This window comes from Acinonyx jubatus, chromosome D1, assembly GCF_027475565.1.
Source record: "Acinonyx jubatus isolate Ajub_Pintada_27869175 chromosome D1, VMU_Ajub_asm_v1.0, whole genome shotgun sequence".
In the NCBI taxonomy this organism is placed as follows: domain Eukaryota; kingdom Metazoa; phylum Chordata; class Mammalia; order Carnivora; family Felidae; genus Acinonyx; species Acinonyx jubatus.
Window position 1 is genome coordinate 24,811,766 of NC_069390.1, and position 17,877 is coordinate 24,829,642.

Here is a 17,877-nt window from a genome sequence, read left to right on the forward strand (position 1 = left end):
ATGACCCTAAGATCAAGACCTGAGCTGAGATCAAGAGTCAGACACTTAACTGACTAAGCCACCACCCAGGTGACCCTCAACAAATATTATTAAGCATCTATTTATTCTATATTTCCAGGCATTGCTTCAGGCACTAGAATAACATCGGTGAACAAAATCCAGCCTTCATGAAGCTTACACTCTAAAGAACATTGAAATAATTATCTTTTGAGGAAGTGCAACTATTCCCGTGGTCCACAGTATCTGCATGCCAGTGACTCCCAGATCTTGAGAAGAACTGCCTGATGCTACGAGGAAGACAGAAAAAGCAAAGTGGTTGATTATGGGCTTTGGAGCTACACTGACTCAGTCCATAATCTAATTCCACCAATAACTAGCTACATAACCTTGGAAAGTCTGTTAGGGATGCCATAACAAAATATCACACACTGGGTGGCTTAAACAACACAAATATATTTTCTCACAATTCAGGAGACTAGAAGTCCAAGATCAAGGTGTTAGCAAGGTTCGGTTTCTCCTGAGCCTCTCTCCTTGGCTTGCAGATGGCCACCTTCTTGCTGAGTCCTCCTGGGGCCTTTCTCTGTGTGTGCACATCCCTGAGGTGTCTCTCTCATAAGGACACACATCATATTGGGTTAGGACTCCACCCTTAGCCTCAATCTCCTCGTTATAGACCCTATCTCTAAATACACTCACGTTGGTGGTTCAGTTTTCATTGTATAAATTTTGGCGGGACACAGTTCAGTCCACAATAGTGAGGTGTTTATTAACCTTAAGCCTTCATGTCCTCACCTGTTTAAAAGTTGGCAATCGTAAAGATCAAAACATAAGAAAAAATTCACTAGGCTATTATAAGAAATGAGATGACCCAGGTAAAGTGCTTAGCACAATATCTAGTGCCTACTAAATGCTAGTTGCTTATCAATAATAATATTAGACTAGTTTTCCTACAATCTCACCTTCCCAGATGTTTCTGTGGGAGTATAGTGATACAGAGGAGGGTCAGATGTCTGGAGTTGAACCCCTGACCGGTCCTCAGGCAAGGTGTTAATTTATAATGGCTTTCAGTTCTCTGAGCTATAAAAAGGGTAAGTAATGGCTCTTCTTTGCATCATTGTCACAATTAAAGTTACTCAAGACAAATGCTTAGTGAATACATCAGTGAATTAAGCTAAAATTAAGAGCACTGGAATGTCTCTTCTAACATTATAGTTTAAACAGAAACAAGGGGATGCCTGGCTGGCTCAGTCATAAGAGCATGTGACTCTAGATCTTGGGATCGTGAGTTCGAGTCCCACGTTGGCTATAAAGATTACTTAAATAAGTATTGTTTAAAAAATCTAAATACCTTAAAAAAGATATTTAGATAGTCCTGCCTTTTAAGGGACTGCATTATCAGAATTGTAGTCTAAACCAGAGGTTCTCAAAACTAGTGGTACAGCTGAATTAGTGAAAAGCATTATGACTGTAAAAATTCCTGGACCCTTCACTATAGAGCCTCTAATTTAATAAGCCCAGAAAGCATCTGGAAATCTTTATTCTTTTTTTTTAAGCTTATTTATTTATTTATTTATTTATTTATTTATTTATTTATTTATTTTGTGAGAGAGAGTGTGTGAGTGGAGTAGGGGCAGAGAGAGATGGAGAGAATCCCAAGCAGGCTCTGGGCTGTCAGCAAAGAGCCCGATGTGGGGCTTGATCTGTGAGATCATGACCTGAGCCAAAATGAAGAGTCGGATACTTAACTGACTGAGTGACCCAGGTGGTCCTGGAAATCTTTATTCTTATACAAGTTTGACATTATAGAAGTTTTTCTGATATTTAGCCAAGTTTGAGAACTACTGATCTAGAGCAGTGATGCTCAGTAGAAATATAATGTAAGCCACATATGTGGTTTTAAATTTTCAAGCAACCACATTTTTTAAAGTTTTAGAAAGTGAAGTTAATTTTAATAACATATCTTATTTAAGTCAATTTTCTAAATATTGTCATTTTAAATGCACTTAAAATGAAAATATTACTGAGATATTTTATATTCTATTTTTATACAAATTCTTCAAAATCCTTGCATATTTTGCATTTATAGCTTATCTCAATTCAGATGAAGAAAAATTTTTTTAACTTTTTAAAAAATTTTTTAATGTTTATTTAGTTTTGAGAGACAGAGACAGACAGAGCATGAACAGGGGAGGGGCAGAGAGAGAGGGAGACACAGAATCTGAAGCACGCTTCAGGCTCTAACCTGTCAGCACAGAGCCTGACGTGGGCCTCGAACTCACAAACCAAGAGATCATGACCTGAGCCAAAGTCGGACACTCAACTGACTGAGCCACTCAGGTGCCCCCAGGTGAAAATTTTTCATCAGAAATACTTGATCTGTGTTTATAGTAGTTCCCCGCTTTTCCATGAAGAATTTGTTCCAAGACCCACAATGGATGCCTGAAACCCCAATCAGTACCAAACCCTATATAAACTGTTTTTCCAGTACATACATACCTATGGTAAACTTTGATTTATAAATTAGGTACAGTAAGAGATTAACAACAACAATAATAAAGTAGAATAATTACAACAGTAACTATAATAAAAGTGTGAATTGTCGGTCACTCTCTCTTTAAAATATCTTACTATACCATATTCACTTCTTCTTGTGATGATGAGACAATAAAATGCCTATCTGATGAGATGAAATGATGTGAATGAGACAGGCACTATGATGTAGTATTAGGCTACTATGACCTTCTGACAATAATTCAGAAGGAGGACCATCTTCTTGCAGATCCTGGTTGACCACAGGTAATTGAAACCACAGAAGGGGACTCCTCAGTATTTCATAAAATTTACATTTGAAAAAATTAATTCACATACCCAAGTTGTCCTAAACATATTTAAAAGTTTTCCAATAACTGAGCTGAATATGAGCATTTTTATTTAAACTTAAACTAATTAAAATTAAGTGAAATTTAAACCTCAAGTGGGCAGCACTAGCCACATTTCAAGTGCTCAACCACCATATGTGTCTCTCGTGCTGGACACTGCAGGCCGAATGATCACAAATCTTATGGTAACTGTACATTCCTGAAATTTGTAATGGTGATAGAGCACTGGCACAGCTCCTTAAAGAACTAAATGTGAATAAAGTGAAAAATATGGAATAAGCTCTCTTATGATTATATAAGATCACTAAAATCTAAGAAAACTTAAAACCTATTCAGAGGTTTTGAAACTCTTAAGAGTTTGGAACAAAGGCCAGAACACCACCAGCTTATAAAGCCACATGCATGGCCATTTGTACTGAATGTTCTACCTCAGGGGGAATTTAATTCAAATATTAACAAGTATGAAGGGAGAAGGGCGGTTGAGTTGATGGGCGTTTTTTCAAAGATATATTGAAAGAATAATAAAACGCTGAAAGCACAAAGTATTATTAGTAAAATGAGAGTAGCATAAGGAAAACCAGAAACGAAATTACACATCAAAATCAGAAATAAAATCTTTGACCTAGACATAAGAAAACAAGCTAAAGTAGATAAATATAGCAGTGAATAGAAAGCTGTTATGTGGTAATCATAAAAACTGGTAAAATCACTTGGGAACTGGATCCTATGTGTTTTAAGATTGAAAGGAGAGAATGAAAACCAAAGACTTATTTAAGAGTTAATCATAAAATCACACTATAGGGGTGCCTGGGTGGCTAGTCAGTTAAGTGTCCAACTTCGACTAAGGTCATGATCTTGCGGTTCATGAATTCGAGCCCCACATCAGGGTCTGTGCTGACAGCTCAGAGTCTGGAGCCTGCTTCAGATTCTTTGACTCCCTCTCTCTCTGCCCCTCCCCCACTCATGCTCTGTCTCTGTCTCTCAAAAAATAAATAATGTTAAAAAAATTGTTTTAATAAAATCACAGTGTATTCATTTCAACTTCCAAACTATTTTAAGTTAAACAGTTGGTAAAGTACATAACTTTAATGAAAACTAATCATGCAGCCTGAAGAACAAAACCAGAACAATGACGGGGTATGTGTATGATAGAGAGAGATTGAGAACTGGATGTAACCACTATAACCCTCCCCCACCAAAGTTACTACCATATGTAACAAAATGGAGCTGAAAAGACTGAATGTCAATTTCTAAGTCTCTGGCTTCCTACATATATAATTTCTGTGTGACCGCAATATGAGTAGTAACTAACACTTTAAAAAATGGGAGTGCACAAAAACAGATGCTCAGATCAATGGAACAGAATAGAGAACCCAGAAATGGACCCACAAACATATGGCCAATCAATCTTTGACAAAGCAGGAAAGAATATCCAACGGAATAAAGACAGCCTCTTCAGCACGTGGTGCTGGGAAAACTGGACAGCGACATGCAGAACAATGAACCTGGGCCACTTTCTTACACCATACACAAAAATAGACTCAGAATGGATGAAAGACCTAAAAGTAAAACAGGAAGCCATCAAAATCCTCGAGGAGAAAGCAGGCAAAAACCTCTCTGATCTTGGCCGCAGCAACTTCTTACTCAACACGTCTCCAGAGGCAAGGGAAACAAAAGCAAAAATGAACTACTGGGACCTCATCAAAATAAAAAGCTTCTGCACAGCAAAGGAAACAAGCAGCAAAACTAAAAGGCAACGGACAAAATGGGAGAAGATATTTGCAAATGACATATCAGATAAAGGGTTAGTATCCAAAATCTATAAAGAACTTATCAAACTCAACACCCAAAAAACAAATAATCCAGTGAAGAAATGAGCAAAAGATATGAATAGACACTTCTGCAAAGAAGACATCCAGATGGCTAACAGACACATGAAAAAATGCTCAACATCACTCATCATCAGGGAAATACAAATCAACACCACAATGAGATACCACCTCATACCTGTCAGAATGGCTAACATTAACAACTCGGATAACAACAGATGTTGGCGAGGATGCAGAGAAAGAGGATCTCTTTTGCATTGTTGGTGGGAACGCAAGCTGGTGCAGCCACTCTGGAAAACAGTATGGAGGTTCCTCAAAAAACTAAAAATAGAACCACCCTACAACCCAGCAAATGCACTACTAAGTATTTATCCAAGGGATACAGGTGTGCTGTTTCAAAGGGACACATGCACCCCAATGTTTATAGCAGCACTATCAACAATAGCCAAAGTATGGAAGGAGCCCAAATGTCCATCGATGGATGAATGGATAAAGAAGATGTGGTATATATATACAATGGAGTATTACTCGGCAATCAAAAAGAATGAAATCTTGCCATTTGCAACTACGTGGATGGAACTGGAGGGTATTATGCTAAGTGAAATTAGTCAGTCAGAGAAAGACAAATATCATATGACTTCACTCAAACAAGGACTTTCTTTAAGAGACAAAACAGATGAACATAAGGGAAGGAAAACAAAAATAATATAAAAACGGCGAAGGGGACAAAACAGAAGAGACTCATAAATATGGAGAACAAACAGAGGGTTACTGGGGGGGGTGTGGGAGGGGGGATGGGCTAAATGGGTAAGGGGCATTAAGGAATCTACTGCTGAAATCATTGTTGCACTATATGCTAACTAATTTGGATGTAAATTAAAAAAAATAAAATTAAAAAAAAAAGGGAGCAAATGCCTCCCCTATCAACTCGTGTGGTGATTGATCTTGGTGTGGAAGGAAATTAGAAACAACTCTCACCCTCACTAAGATAAGGCTACATCTCTACCTTAAAAACCTATTATTTAAAAAATATATATATTAGTACCAACACAAAGGGAAATATGATCCAAAGGACAACCAACAATGAAGGCATTTTTAACATCATTCAATTTGGCTCTTATCTGCCAAAACCTCCTGCAATGAACCACTGGGTTCAGTGGTTACTGCAGGCTCACTGTGGACATTGTCTCCAATGAGTAGATTTTACTGCCCTCCCCACCCAGGCAGGGGCCGGATGGCCTTCCTGTGAGCTCTCACGGAACGCCCTGCTTTTCTCTATTATGGTATTTATCATACAATAGTGTAATTTTTTTGTTTACTTATGTATCTTTCATCCTGGACTATGTATGCTTGAAAACACAAGGTATATCTTAATTTATTTTGGGATCCTTAGCACCTAAAACAATACCTAGACCATTAGGAGGTACAGAATTAATGAATGAATAAATGAATAAATGCATTAGCAGAAAATCAAATATAAGTTTTCACATCTATGTTTTCCTAACCTAAGCAAATGATAGAAATATGACAGACAAGAAGGAAAAGGCGCTTTTTTCCTTTATATGGATAAAAGAATTACATTCACAAAGAAATTGAGATGCCAAGGATTGAAACTTAGCCTCTTATCTTTACCCTCAATAATATCAACAGTATAATAAACATCTCACCAATAATGAATAAAACCAAAGTCTGCACACTGATTTTCTAATACAAATCTCACAACTTTGTCTTACTCTCTTGAACTGATGATACTATTGAGAATTCAATTACAACTGTCTGTTTGAAACACATAATTAATGTGTCTCTATAAACATTTTGATAGAACATTGTATTTATTATCAAGTATGTACCATAGTCAAAAAAAAAACAGAGTTGCTTTAAAAAACAAAACAAAACCCTTGCAAAATATGATCAACATCAATGTATTGGAGTGAGACTTTTGCTACAATATTCACAGTTTCCAATGATTTTCCAACAGTCTGAAACAGTGATGTGAATTTCTTTCAATCAGGCTATAGTTTAATCTTTTTCCAGGGAAATATTTTTAATAGGATTACTGACCCTTTTAACAGTCTTGGAAAGAAAATGAATCTTATAAGCATTCTGGCATATAACTATTATAAAAATAAATAGAACAGTCAATCAGAGGAAATTGTAATAGACTTGAGAAACCAAACTTACTCAAGAAATGTACATGAGCCTGTGTGGTGATTACCACTTTCACAGAGAGAAGATTCTACACACCAGCAAAACAAGCGAGCACACCAAGACAAATGAAGGGCTGGAAAGAACGGGAAAACTTTGAACAGCTTTCATCTCTTCCTTAAAACAAAACTAACCGCATTCAGTTCGATCAATTCTGCGGACTCCTAGGCCTGTCCCTGAGTACTATTTGGTTTTTCAGAAGGTACTTAAATGTTTCGGGGGCGGGGAGGGGAAGGATGCTTACTGATTTAAGACACATTTTTGCACTCACAATTCTTTGTGCTTTAAGAGGAATTTTTTCAGGTCATTAGTTTATAATGTGAACTGGTGCCTAGGGATATTTTGAAAGGGAAAAAAAAAAGAGTGTGCTTGGAGATGCAGTTAATGTAACTTGCATCATCATTTATTTCAGCTCAATTTGGAGCACAAAACTGAACTCAGAATGAAGTCACCACATCTGCAACAATTTCTTTCTCAGCATGCAATGATCTTACAGAAATCTGAAAACACAATATGCCCCTTACCCCCAAAACAAAAAACATCATAAACCCTTTAAAACATTCAAGTCCTTGCAAGAAGTTCTTACTTTTCCAGAGTATGAAAATAAAGTCAGCTTTGCAACTTCCAAAATAATTTGGATTATCAAAATGCCATTGGTGGGGTGCCTGGGTGGCTCAGTCAGTTAAGTATTCAACTCTTGATTTTGGCTCAGGTCATGATCTCACCGTTGTGGGATCAAGCCCCTCATTGGGCTCTACACTGAGCATGGAGCCTGTTTAAGATTCTCTCTCCCTCCAGCCTTCTCCCCCCACCTCACTCCACCCCCACTTGCATACACACTCTTTCCAAAACACACACACACACACACACACACACACACACACACACACACACACAAAATGCAATTGTCATACAAAATATATTAATTCTGTTAGTTTTGCCCTTGTTTCCACACCCCACCCCAACCATTCCTATTGCTTTCTTAGGTACAGAAAGGATGGAACTAAATCATTAGGCTCTGAGAAAGCAAACATCTTCCCAAACCCAAGTTTATAGACCAAAAGATGATTTGGCCTTAAGCAAGATTAATTTGATCGACATATCATGTCAAAACAGATCGTTCACAGCCTCAAAGTAAACAAGATATTTCCTAATTTCTCCATTAAGTGTAAATAAACACATCGCCCACAGTTTTCAAGCGTAAACAAAACAAATATCAATATTCCAACTATCTTGCACAAAGTAACCAGTTAGAATCACTTTTCCTTTCCTTCATTATAAATACCCCTCTTTTACATTTGTTAAGGGCACATGAATCATGACTTAAAATCATGAAGTATCTTGAAAGTGTGATCACCCCGGAGATTATGAAACTCCCTATTCTCAATCAGGTACACATTGGAATCACCAGGGGAATTTTTACAAAATACCAATTCCTGGGCCCCAGCTAAGATTTAGAGTGGGCCCTGGTATCACCATGCTCTAAAAAACCCCTCAGGTGAGTCCGATGTGCAGCAAGGGGGAGAACCAATTGTCTCACAAATGTGGATCAGGGACCCAGAAAGGACCAAAGTTGAGACCGAGCCAATGGCAGGCCATCTGAGGCAGAACCCAGAACAAAGACTACAAACCCAAATGCCTACAGGAGCCACTTGGGTGAATGAAGCAGGCAACGCATACACACTTCTTCACAACGTGCGAATGCCAGAGGGTGTGACAAACAGGGCGCTCACAGGGCAAGGGCTCCCCAGCTCTAGCTGATCTTGCCATCAGGGAAATCAGAGGTAACAGGTCTTCCTTCTTAATCAGAGAAGAAGACCATAAATCAAGATTTTTTATGTAACATTTCCCAACTTTTAAAGGTTGACTCAATCGAAAAAACACACCACCACTGTATGAGGCGAGCAAGACACGTAATGAAACACACAACATGGGCTTGGACTTTAGGCTTCGGTTTATCACTTCCAGTCTGGAGGGGTGTTTCCAGTCTCCAGTGACCATAGCATCATTATCATCCCAGTGACAACAACCAACAATGCCTAGCATTGAGTATTTCTTGTGTTAGCCACTCTGCTCAGGGTTTTACTTGGAGTCTCTCAATTAACCTTCATAAACCTTTAAGGCACCATTATTACCCACCCCCTTACTCAACCGCCTCTCCCAAGGTCACATACCTAGAAAGTGGCAATGCCAGGACCCAAAGGGATACAGTGTAACTCCATAGCCTAATTACGCTATATTTCTTAAACATTTTAAACACGCTTTTAAAAACCTCTACTCTTTGCGCTTATATCTCTTCAAAAGCAAATGAATTATACGAAATGATTTCTCGGGTCCCTTTTAGTTCTCAAATTCGATGGCTCTGACTCCATAATACAACTCTTGGTTGTAGAAAAATGTTGGAATTTGCATGCATCAGTCTCAAATCCCTGATATGCATTAGCTGATCAAAGGAAAGGAATGAATGAATGCTTATTAGTCTTTTTGAAAAAACAGCGAAGACACAAAATTATAATAAAATTCTTTATCTCTACTGCTCTAGAGAGTTGACTTCTCCATTTTACCTTTTGAAAGATGAGTAAAAGTGCTCAGAAATTCTTCATATGTTTGTTCATGACAATTAACAAACTTATCCAAGACTTCTTCAGTTAATTGATCTTCATCCATGATCTCCGATTCTGATATTCGGGCAGGCATTCCTATTCACGAGGCCACTTTATCTATGGGACAAAGAAAAGCATGAGCTAGAGAGAGTTGGGGTACCAGCCTCTCTTGAAAATGTTGTAGAAATTTGCAGAAATTCAGTCTTTCAAGGTGAGAGGTACTTCAAAGGGTATGTCGACCACCCATCCAACGACAACAATAACAGCTAATATTCATTAGCTACTTATTTAGCACTTACTGTGTACCGGGTGCAGTTCTGAGCCCTTCGATGTTAACTTCCTAACAATCCTAGCTCAGGTCACAGAGCCAGTAGTTAGAAGGACCAGTTCCAGGAGTCAGATCTAGAACCCATGCCCTTAAGCACTTCACTGTGCTTCACCTCTAGCCATTGTGTGATACCCCTGCCCCCACCACGTGCTACTGTACTGTTGCCACCAAACAACTGACTCGTCTGTGCTTTAACACATCCAAGGACTGGGAACTCCGAACATTCCAAAGAAGCCTTTGGACGGCTCTATCAAAGACTCCTTCAAAATCTCTCTCCCTGCACATTTCCCCAACGGGGCCCTGAGCCCCTGGGGATCATATTGCACAATGTCAATCCTTCTTATACATAACATCCTTCCAAATATTTGAACAAGCCTATGCTGTCCTTTCTCAATTTTATCTCACTCACTTAATTTTTTTTTTTCAAAACCAAGCTCAGAATTCAGTTTCTCGGGGTACCTGGGTGGCTCAGTCAGTTGAGTATCCAACTCTTGATTTCAGCTCAGGTCAGGATCCCGGGGTCGTGGGATTGAGCCCTGTGTCAAGCCCCATGCTGAGCGTGGAGCCTGCTGAAGATTCTCTCTCTCACTGTCTGTCTGTCTCTTTCAGGACACCTGAGTGGTTCAGTCAGACACTTGTCTGACTCTTGATTTCGGCTCAGGTCATCATGATCTCACGGTTAGTGAGTTCAAGCCCCATGTCAGGCTCTATGCTGACAGCTCAGAGTCTGCTTGGGATTCTCTCCCTCCCTCTCTCTCTCTGCCCCTCCCCCGCTTGCACGTGTACACTCTCCCTCTCTCTGTCTCAAAATAAACATTTAAAATTACAAAAAAGTTTCTCTCCCTCTCCCCCACCCCCACTCTCTCTCGATGAAAAAAAAAAAAAAAAGAATTCAGTTTCTCTCCGGAGGCTTTAGCCTTCCAACCCCATCACCACAGAGAGCTAATCACAATTTCTCTGTGCAGCCTTATACTGTGTCTATGGTTACACTTAACATACTGTATTGGAAACAGTTGTATAGATTTCTGTGTCCCATTAGACATGAAGCCTGTGACAGGCAGGGCCCATGTCTTTCCTTCTTTGTATCCCAAGTGTTAAATAGCTTAGGACATGGCATACAGCTGGCACCCATCAATATGAAGCTAACATTACTCATTTGAGCAGGTAGGGTAGTCAAATACTGCTAGAAACTGGCAAAACTCAACTAAACTTGCCCAATTATTTCACCTGTGCCTTAACACGACACAGCTTCAAGCGGTTCTGCTCTCCTGAGCAGTCTACCCGGAAGAGATTTCACACTGCCTGCATCCCTTTAAAGTATGCCAACCAGAAATGAAGACAAGACTCCAGATATGCTCTGGATCCCGTGAGGTTTGACTAACTCCCACATTCTGAATACTGCACTCCTACTATATGCTGAAGTGTGTTCACATTGCTGGTGGCCTCTTCACATTGTCAGTTACTTAACATACTGCTAAACGCCTGTCGGCTAGGACACAATGCCTCAATCCTTGCAGTCTAACTTTGTTTTTCCTTGTGATATTTCACCTTGTTAAATTCCATTCATTCGGTATGAAATATCATAGCTTTGAGAAATTTACTATCTACAGAAAGCAGAAGAGTAATTACTGCCTAAGAAGTATAATTCGTGGGGGATAATAAAAAGGAGGGTGTTCTCTGATAGTGTACAGGAGGGAGAGAAAGCACCAAGCTTCTTCTAGTTTTCCAAAACAAGCACAAAATTTTGTTATGTTATTAAATTTATTTGGTATCTACCAGAAGTTCAGAAAGACACAGAAATGTTTTCATAAGATGATGGCCAACCTCATTTGGTGGCAAGACCTGATCTGAATTAACATGAAAGTATCTATGGTTTTTATTAATACTCAGTGTGACCACTCAGACGTTTCCCTGAAGAAATTCTAAGGGGGATGCTTTTGAGGTGTTTTCCCGGACCCCACTGAAGATTTTGTGTAACACATGGTATTACCCCTGATTACCTTTCTAAACTCCAAAAAACTCTAAAGTCTGAAACACATCCAACCCTAAGGGTTTTAAATAAGGAATTGTTAAGTTTCACATACTTCACAGGATTGCGGTGAGAATTAAATGGGTATAAATGAACCCTCAAACAATGTTAGCCATGATGATCATGATGATAATGGATCAGCCTTGGTATTCTGTCCATTGCCTCCACAAAGACCTGCCTTGACTGTGTGTGGCCCCCTCTGACTTTGAAGGCATTGATGTCACCTCAAGATAAATCAAGATAAGCCCGCATGCTTTACAACCCTAGACAAAATATGGTGCTATCGAAGTCTGAAAACCACAAAAAATAAGATAAAAATAAAAGGAAAAAAAAATTTTTTTTAATTTTTTTTTCAACGTTTATTTATTTTTGGGACAGGGAGAGACAGAGCATGAACGGGGGAGGGGCAGAGACAGAGGGAGACACAGAATCGGAAACAGGCTCCAGGCTCTGAGCCATCAGCCCAGAGCCCGACTCGGGGCTCGAACTCACGGACCGCGAGATCGTGACCTGGCTGAAGTCGGACACTTAACCGACTGCGCCACCCAGGCGCCCCAAAAAGGAAAAATTTTAATGTAACTATATATGAACTCAAAATGAAAGAAACTGTTTCAAACTATTTGTAACCTGAAAATTAAATACAAGAAAAAGTATCAGTTAGAGTTTATGCAAATTCACCCGTAACACTGCCAGGCTTCAGCAATTCGAAGTTTAATAAACTATGCTTGCAGTTGCCAGATAAAAAATAATAAATTCAAAGGTGGCTATTATTTCACTGTCAGTAGGACATGGACTTAGTTACAAGAATGTTAACGTCAATCTGCTTTTCCAGGATGGAACCCCAGTGAAATTCCAGCTCTGTATGACATCAATCTCTTCCTCAAATCTACTTCAGCGGCAAATACTGAACAGAGGCGGCCAGGCTGTTTTACATTGCTGTAAATGTCTCCTTGTGGATGCTTTAAGAGTGACAGTAGAAAATCTTTTAAACTTCCTTTCCAATTCTCAAAGTGGTAATATTCTGAGATTTTAGCCTTAACACATCTCAGTTTTACCAAAAGGACATAATTAACAGGCTATGCACAGGACACATTCAAACTCCTTCAAGGCCTTTAATTTAATTCATGTGGTTATCCCAATACAGAGAGGTAATGTTTTTACTGACTTTATAAAGAGTTTTGTAAACTGTCATCATCTGAAGAGTGTAACAAATACCCACCTTCAAATTTAGAACTTTCCTTATCTCTAAAAATGCAAATAGCCTAATGTTAAAAGTCCTCAGGGACTGACAGAGCAGGTAATCATTTACCAGACAGTCAAGTGGTTTATGCAAATCCTAGTGGTTTTCTAGAAGGAAGCAATGCTTTTTCAGTTGCCATTCACGTTTATTTGTTTTTATCGTGAAGTATTATTTCTAAAAAGGAAAAAGGGGGAGAGAGAGCGAGAGTGAGAGCGACTTGCCCATAATAGGATCCTTTATTTTGGCATGGATTTTATATTTTAAGGCTTAGAGCTCCACATGAAAGACCCAGAACTTTTGTGACAATAAGTAAATGTGTAGAAATATTGACTGGAAAATCACACACAACACTTTCACAATCACAACCTCCAGAGGGAAACACAGGGTGGATATTTTGCTCTGCTTGGACTACTAAATTTCACAGGAAGACCACAGGCTTGGTTCTCTTCCTATCCAGTCACTGAGAGATGGAGAGAAAATCACAGAACCTTCCCGGGGTCCTGTTTTCTACTACCAAATAATGAAACTAACAACCACCCAAGCCAATTAGTGCTCTGTGGTCTCTGAAAAGCATAATTATGAAACATGGCATGTGGAATTATCACCATTGACTTAACACAACTTTGATGTTTATCTGCAGACCCCTGACTAATGCAACCTACCTAAACAAATTGCAACCTTCAGAGGTAAGAGTGGTAAGTCTTCGGAAACAAGTCGCCATGAGCTGGTCTCCCCTCGAAGTGTATAACCTGCTTTTAACAGCATAAAGAATTGTACGTTGACAAAAATGGGGTTGTCTTTTTTAAACTGTGAGGTTTACTGCTGATATTTTAAAATAATAAATAACAACACATTTTTAAAGAGTTGTGCAGAGGCTGTCAAAATCCACTTCCTCAAATGTTCACAGTTCTGCTCAACAAGAATCTCCTGCTGTGCCGAATGGTAAGATGGAATATTATCAAAAGAATTCACCTTGCCTACAGAGATGAAACTATCAACCTTGGTACTTCACAGGATGGGTCTTCTTTTATTTTTTGGAAAATGGGCAAATTTCAAAAAGACCAAAATTACATTGCAAGTGTACTGACTTATTTAGATGATAGAAGAGACCTGGTATGAACTGATTTCTTCTGCCTTGACTGAACTACACCTATTTTGCATCCTCTAATATTTTTTATGTCTTTTAGATCATATTAAAGAGAGAAAGAAATCCAGTGATTGAAATTGTCACAGATTCTCAGGGTTGAGAGAAACCTGGAGGTCATCTAGTCCAATGACAGAGAATAAATGAATAAATCTGGCAAAGAAACTTTAGGTAGGGTTTTTGTCAAGTAAGGACTACTGATGAGGAGCAGTACTATGGTTTGCATATCAAAACAGTAATGACAACATGCTTATGACTATGAATTTCAAGGCAAACATGAAGGCAGCAGGAAATTAAGGAAAAGGCAGCAATCTCATCAGGATTGTTATAACCATGCCCCCAACTACATCCTGTACCTCAACAACATACAAAAACCTTGAGGCAAAGCAAGGCAAAGCATATGTGTATACGTGTGTGCACAGTAACTCCTCTGCTGCGTCTTATCGGAATGAGATAAAAACATACAATTCTAGCATCAAAGAATACACTGCACTTCAAGTTATAAGCTTCTCCCAACGAGACTTTCCTAACACTTAAAGGCACGGAATTCTTCATTATCACCAAAATGTTGATGGCATAAGCATCTACATGTCTATATAAAGACTTCCCTAGGCACACTTCTGCATTGAGCTTTAAGGGCAGCACTTGGAGGGAGGTGAAAAAAGCTTGGGGATTACTGCCGACTACAGAGCTTCAGAAGAGAGAAGTTGTATTGTCATCCATGCAAAGGTCTTAGTAATAGGAATTTCGCAGCTTATTTTTTCCTTGACAAAATCTCACCGTGAGGAAAAGAGAAAAAAGAGACACCCATACTAAAAGCTGCATCTAATAAAACATGCAAGCTAAGAACATGCTCACCATGAACACAGATACAAGAGATGCCTTAAGAGAAACAGATCTAGTTCCTTTCCTAAAGAGGATTATAATCTATGCACTCTATACAGGACTCCATTTTTGTAACAAGAATGACTCTGATGATCCATATGTATGGTGATTATTTTTATTTTTTGTATTTTTTGGTGATTATTTTTAAATTAGAGCAATATGGAATGGAGTGAAAGTATTTTTTAACGAAGGCTGTAATAGTAAGAACAATAAAAACATATCAAGACAAAACAGTGGATTTTATAAAAGAAGCAGGAAAAAAATATATAGACAATCTTTAGGACATAGGACTAGGCAAAGAGTTCTTAGAACTGACACCAAAAGCATGTCTCTAAGAAGAAAAAGTGATATACCCTATAACCCAGCAACTGCACTACTAGGTATTTACCCAAAGGATACAAAAATACAGATCCAAAGGGGCACATGCACCCCAACGTTTATAGCAGCAGTATCAACAATAGTCAAATTATGGAAAGGGCCCAAATGTCCATTGACTAAGGAACAAATAAAGATGTGGTGTATATGTATGTATGTATGTATGTGTGTGTGTGTGTGTATACAGGTGATGTATACAGGTGATGTATACAGGTGAACATAGGGGAAGGAGGGAAAAAGAGAGAGAAGCAAACCATAAGAGACTTTTAACTGTAGAGAACAAACTGAAGGTTGATGGAGGAAGGTGGGTGGGGGATGGGCTAAATGGGTAATGGGTATTAAGGAGGTCACTTGTGCTGAGCACTGAGTGTTATATATAAGTGATGAATCACTAAATTCTACACCTGAAACCAATTTTACAATATATGTTAAGTAGAATTTAACAGGGTGCCTGGGTGGCTCAGTCGGTTGAGTGTCCGACCTCGGCTCAGGTCATGATCTCACGGTTTGTGAGTTCGAGCCCTGCATCGGGCTCTGTGCTGACAGCTCAGAGCCTGGAGCCTACTTCTGATTCTGTGTCTCCCCACCTCTCTGCCCCTCCCCAGCTAACGCTGTCTCTCTCTGTCTCAAAATAAATAAATAAATAAATAATTAATTAAAAATTAAAAAAAAAAAGAATTTAAATATAAACTTGAAATAAAAAAAGAAGAAAACGTGATAAGTTAAACCTCATCAAAATTCAAAACTTTGCTCTGGGAAAGATCCTGTTAAGAAGATAAAAAAGAATCACAGGCTGGGAGAAAACATTTATAAATTACACATCCAACACATGACTAGCACACGGAACATATAAAGAACTCTCAAAACCCAACATTAAAGAAAAGTCCAATTAAAAAAAAAAAAAACTAAAGACATGCACAGACATTTCACCAAAGAGGATATATAAATTGTAAATAATCTAATGAAAAGATGTTAATATCATTAGCCATTAAAGGAATGTAAATTAAAGCCACAATGAGATACCCCTACACACTCATCAGAATGGGTGAGACAAATCATCAGAAAAATTGTGAGAACACCAATTTTGTGTTGTGGATATAAGTGGGGTAACATTAGTCTCGCAGTGGTGATAGAGCTGGGTATCTTGACTGTCGTATCTTGACATGTGGCTACACATGTCAGACAGCTGAACTACACACACAAATTGTGCATATGTAACTGGTAAAACCGGGATATGTTCTATGGATTGTACCAATATCAATTTCCTGACTTTTATAATGTACACAGATACACAAGATGTTAACATTGCAAAAGGCTGCAACAAGAGTGCGCAAAATCTCCCTCCCTATACATTTTTTTGCAACCTCACATGAATCCATTCTGTGATCTGTAATTATTTCAAAGTTAAAGTTTAAAAGGGGAAAAGGGGAGCAAGAGAAGAAGGCTAAGGCAAGATAGGTAAAAGAAAAGATTTAAGAAAATAAAATTATGCATGTTGATTGTTTTTCCCCTGCAGAAAGCTCTGGGGGAATGGGAATAACACTGATCTATAAAATTACATGTTTAAGCAGAAACTTTCCTGTTGAAAAATTTGCTTCCCTTTCCTGCTCATCCATCCAAGCTACTGTAATGAGGTTTCTTGAGGCTATCATTCATTAAGCCTTACTGTTCATCAGCAGATTGTATAAAATCAATTTTATGTCCCCAAAATATACCCTTCCTTCAAGCTGTTTAAGTCAATCCAGAAATGTCTGCATTGACTCACTGAGGCAGGTCAACTGAGTATTAAACTGTTTTCAATTACACAGTTATTAATTCCATTAAGCAAAGAAAAATGCACACAGTTAACCATTCAAACTTCCTCCCCCCACTCGTTTCCTATAATTTTTTTAAAAAGCAGATTACCAGTGGATATGGAATCTGAAGGATATACCCATAAGACAAATTTCAGAAAATCCACTGTTTGGGAAATCAGAAAGACTACTTTTTCACTAACCACTTTTGATTATTTGCTTTGTTGAAAAATTTCATTATGGGTAATCACAAGTAAATACCCTATCTTCACCCCCTAGTAAAACTCCAACAAGTACATTAACTCTAGGCTAGTCCATTTATCAAGAAAAATGTGCCACACATGTCCTTCAACCACTTTCAAAACTGATCTCCTATCTTCAGAAATGTGATCAACTACATCAGTGCGTTATGAATGGTGACGAGTCTTTCATCGAACATTTTTTCAAGATGCCTGATAAAGCTGTGAATCCAGTAGAGGCAGTAGAGTTTCTGAGTCAACTTTATAGCTCTATAACCATGCAATAATATTTCAATCATAAGAGAATTTTTTTTAGCTCAGTTGTAAT

The 17,877-nt window shown here is 38.5% G+C and overlaps 1 protein-coding gene across 5 annotated transcripts in view; it reads right to left on the reverse strand.

The window, feature by feature from the left end:
• IFTAP (intraflagellar transport associated protein) overlaps positions 1–17,877 on the reverse strand; it is a 65,233-nt gene that overhangs the window by 38,328 nt on the left and 9,028 nt on the right. For 4 of the 5 annotated variants that reach the window (XM_027072871.2, XM_015074408.3, XM_015074411.3 and 1 more), the window contains exon 2: positions 9,478–9,633. In XM_027072871.2, coding sequence (XP_026928672.1) covers positions 9,478–9,610 — 133 coding nt within the window. In that variant the 5' untranslated portion in view covers positions 9,611–9,633. Of the gene's footprint in view, positions 1–9,477; positions 9,634–12,551; positions 12,688–17,877 lie in introns of those variants that run through there. The other variant, XM_015074410.3, reaches the window with a different exon arrangement.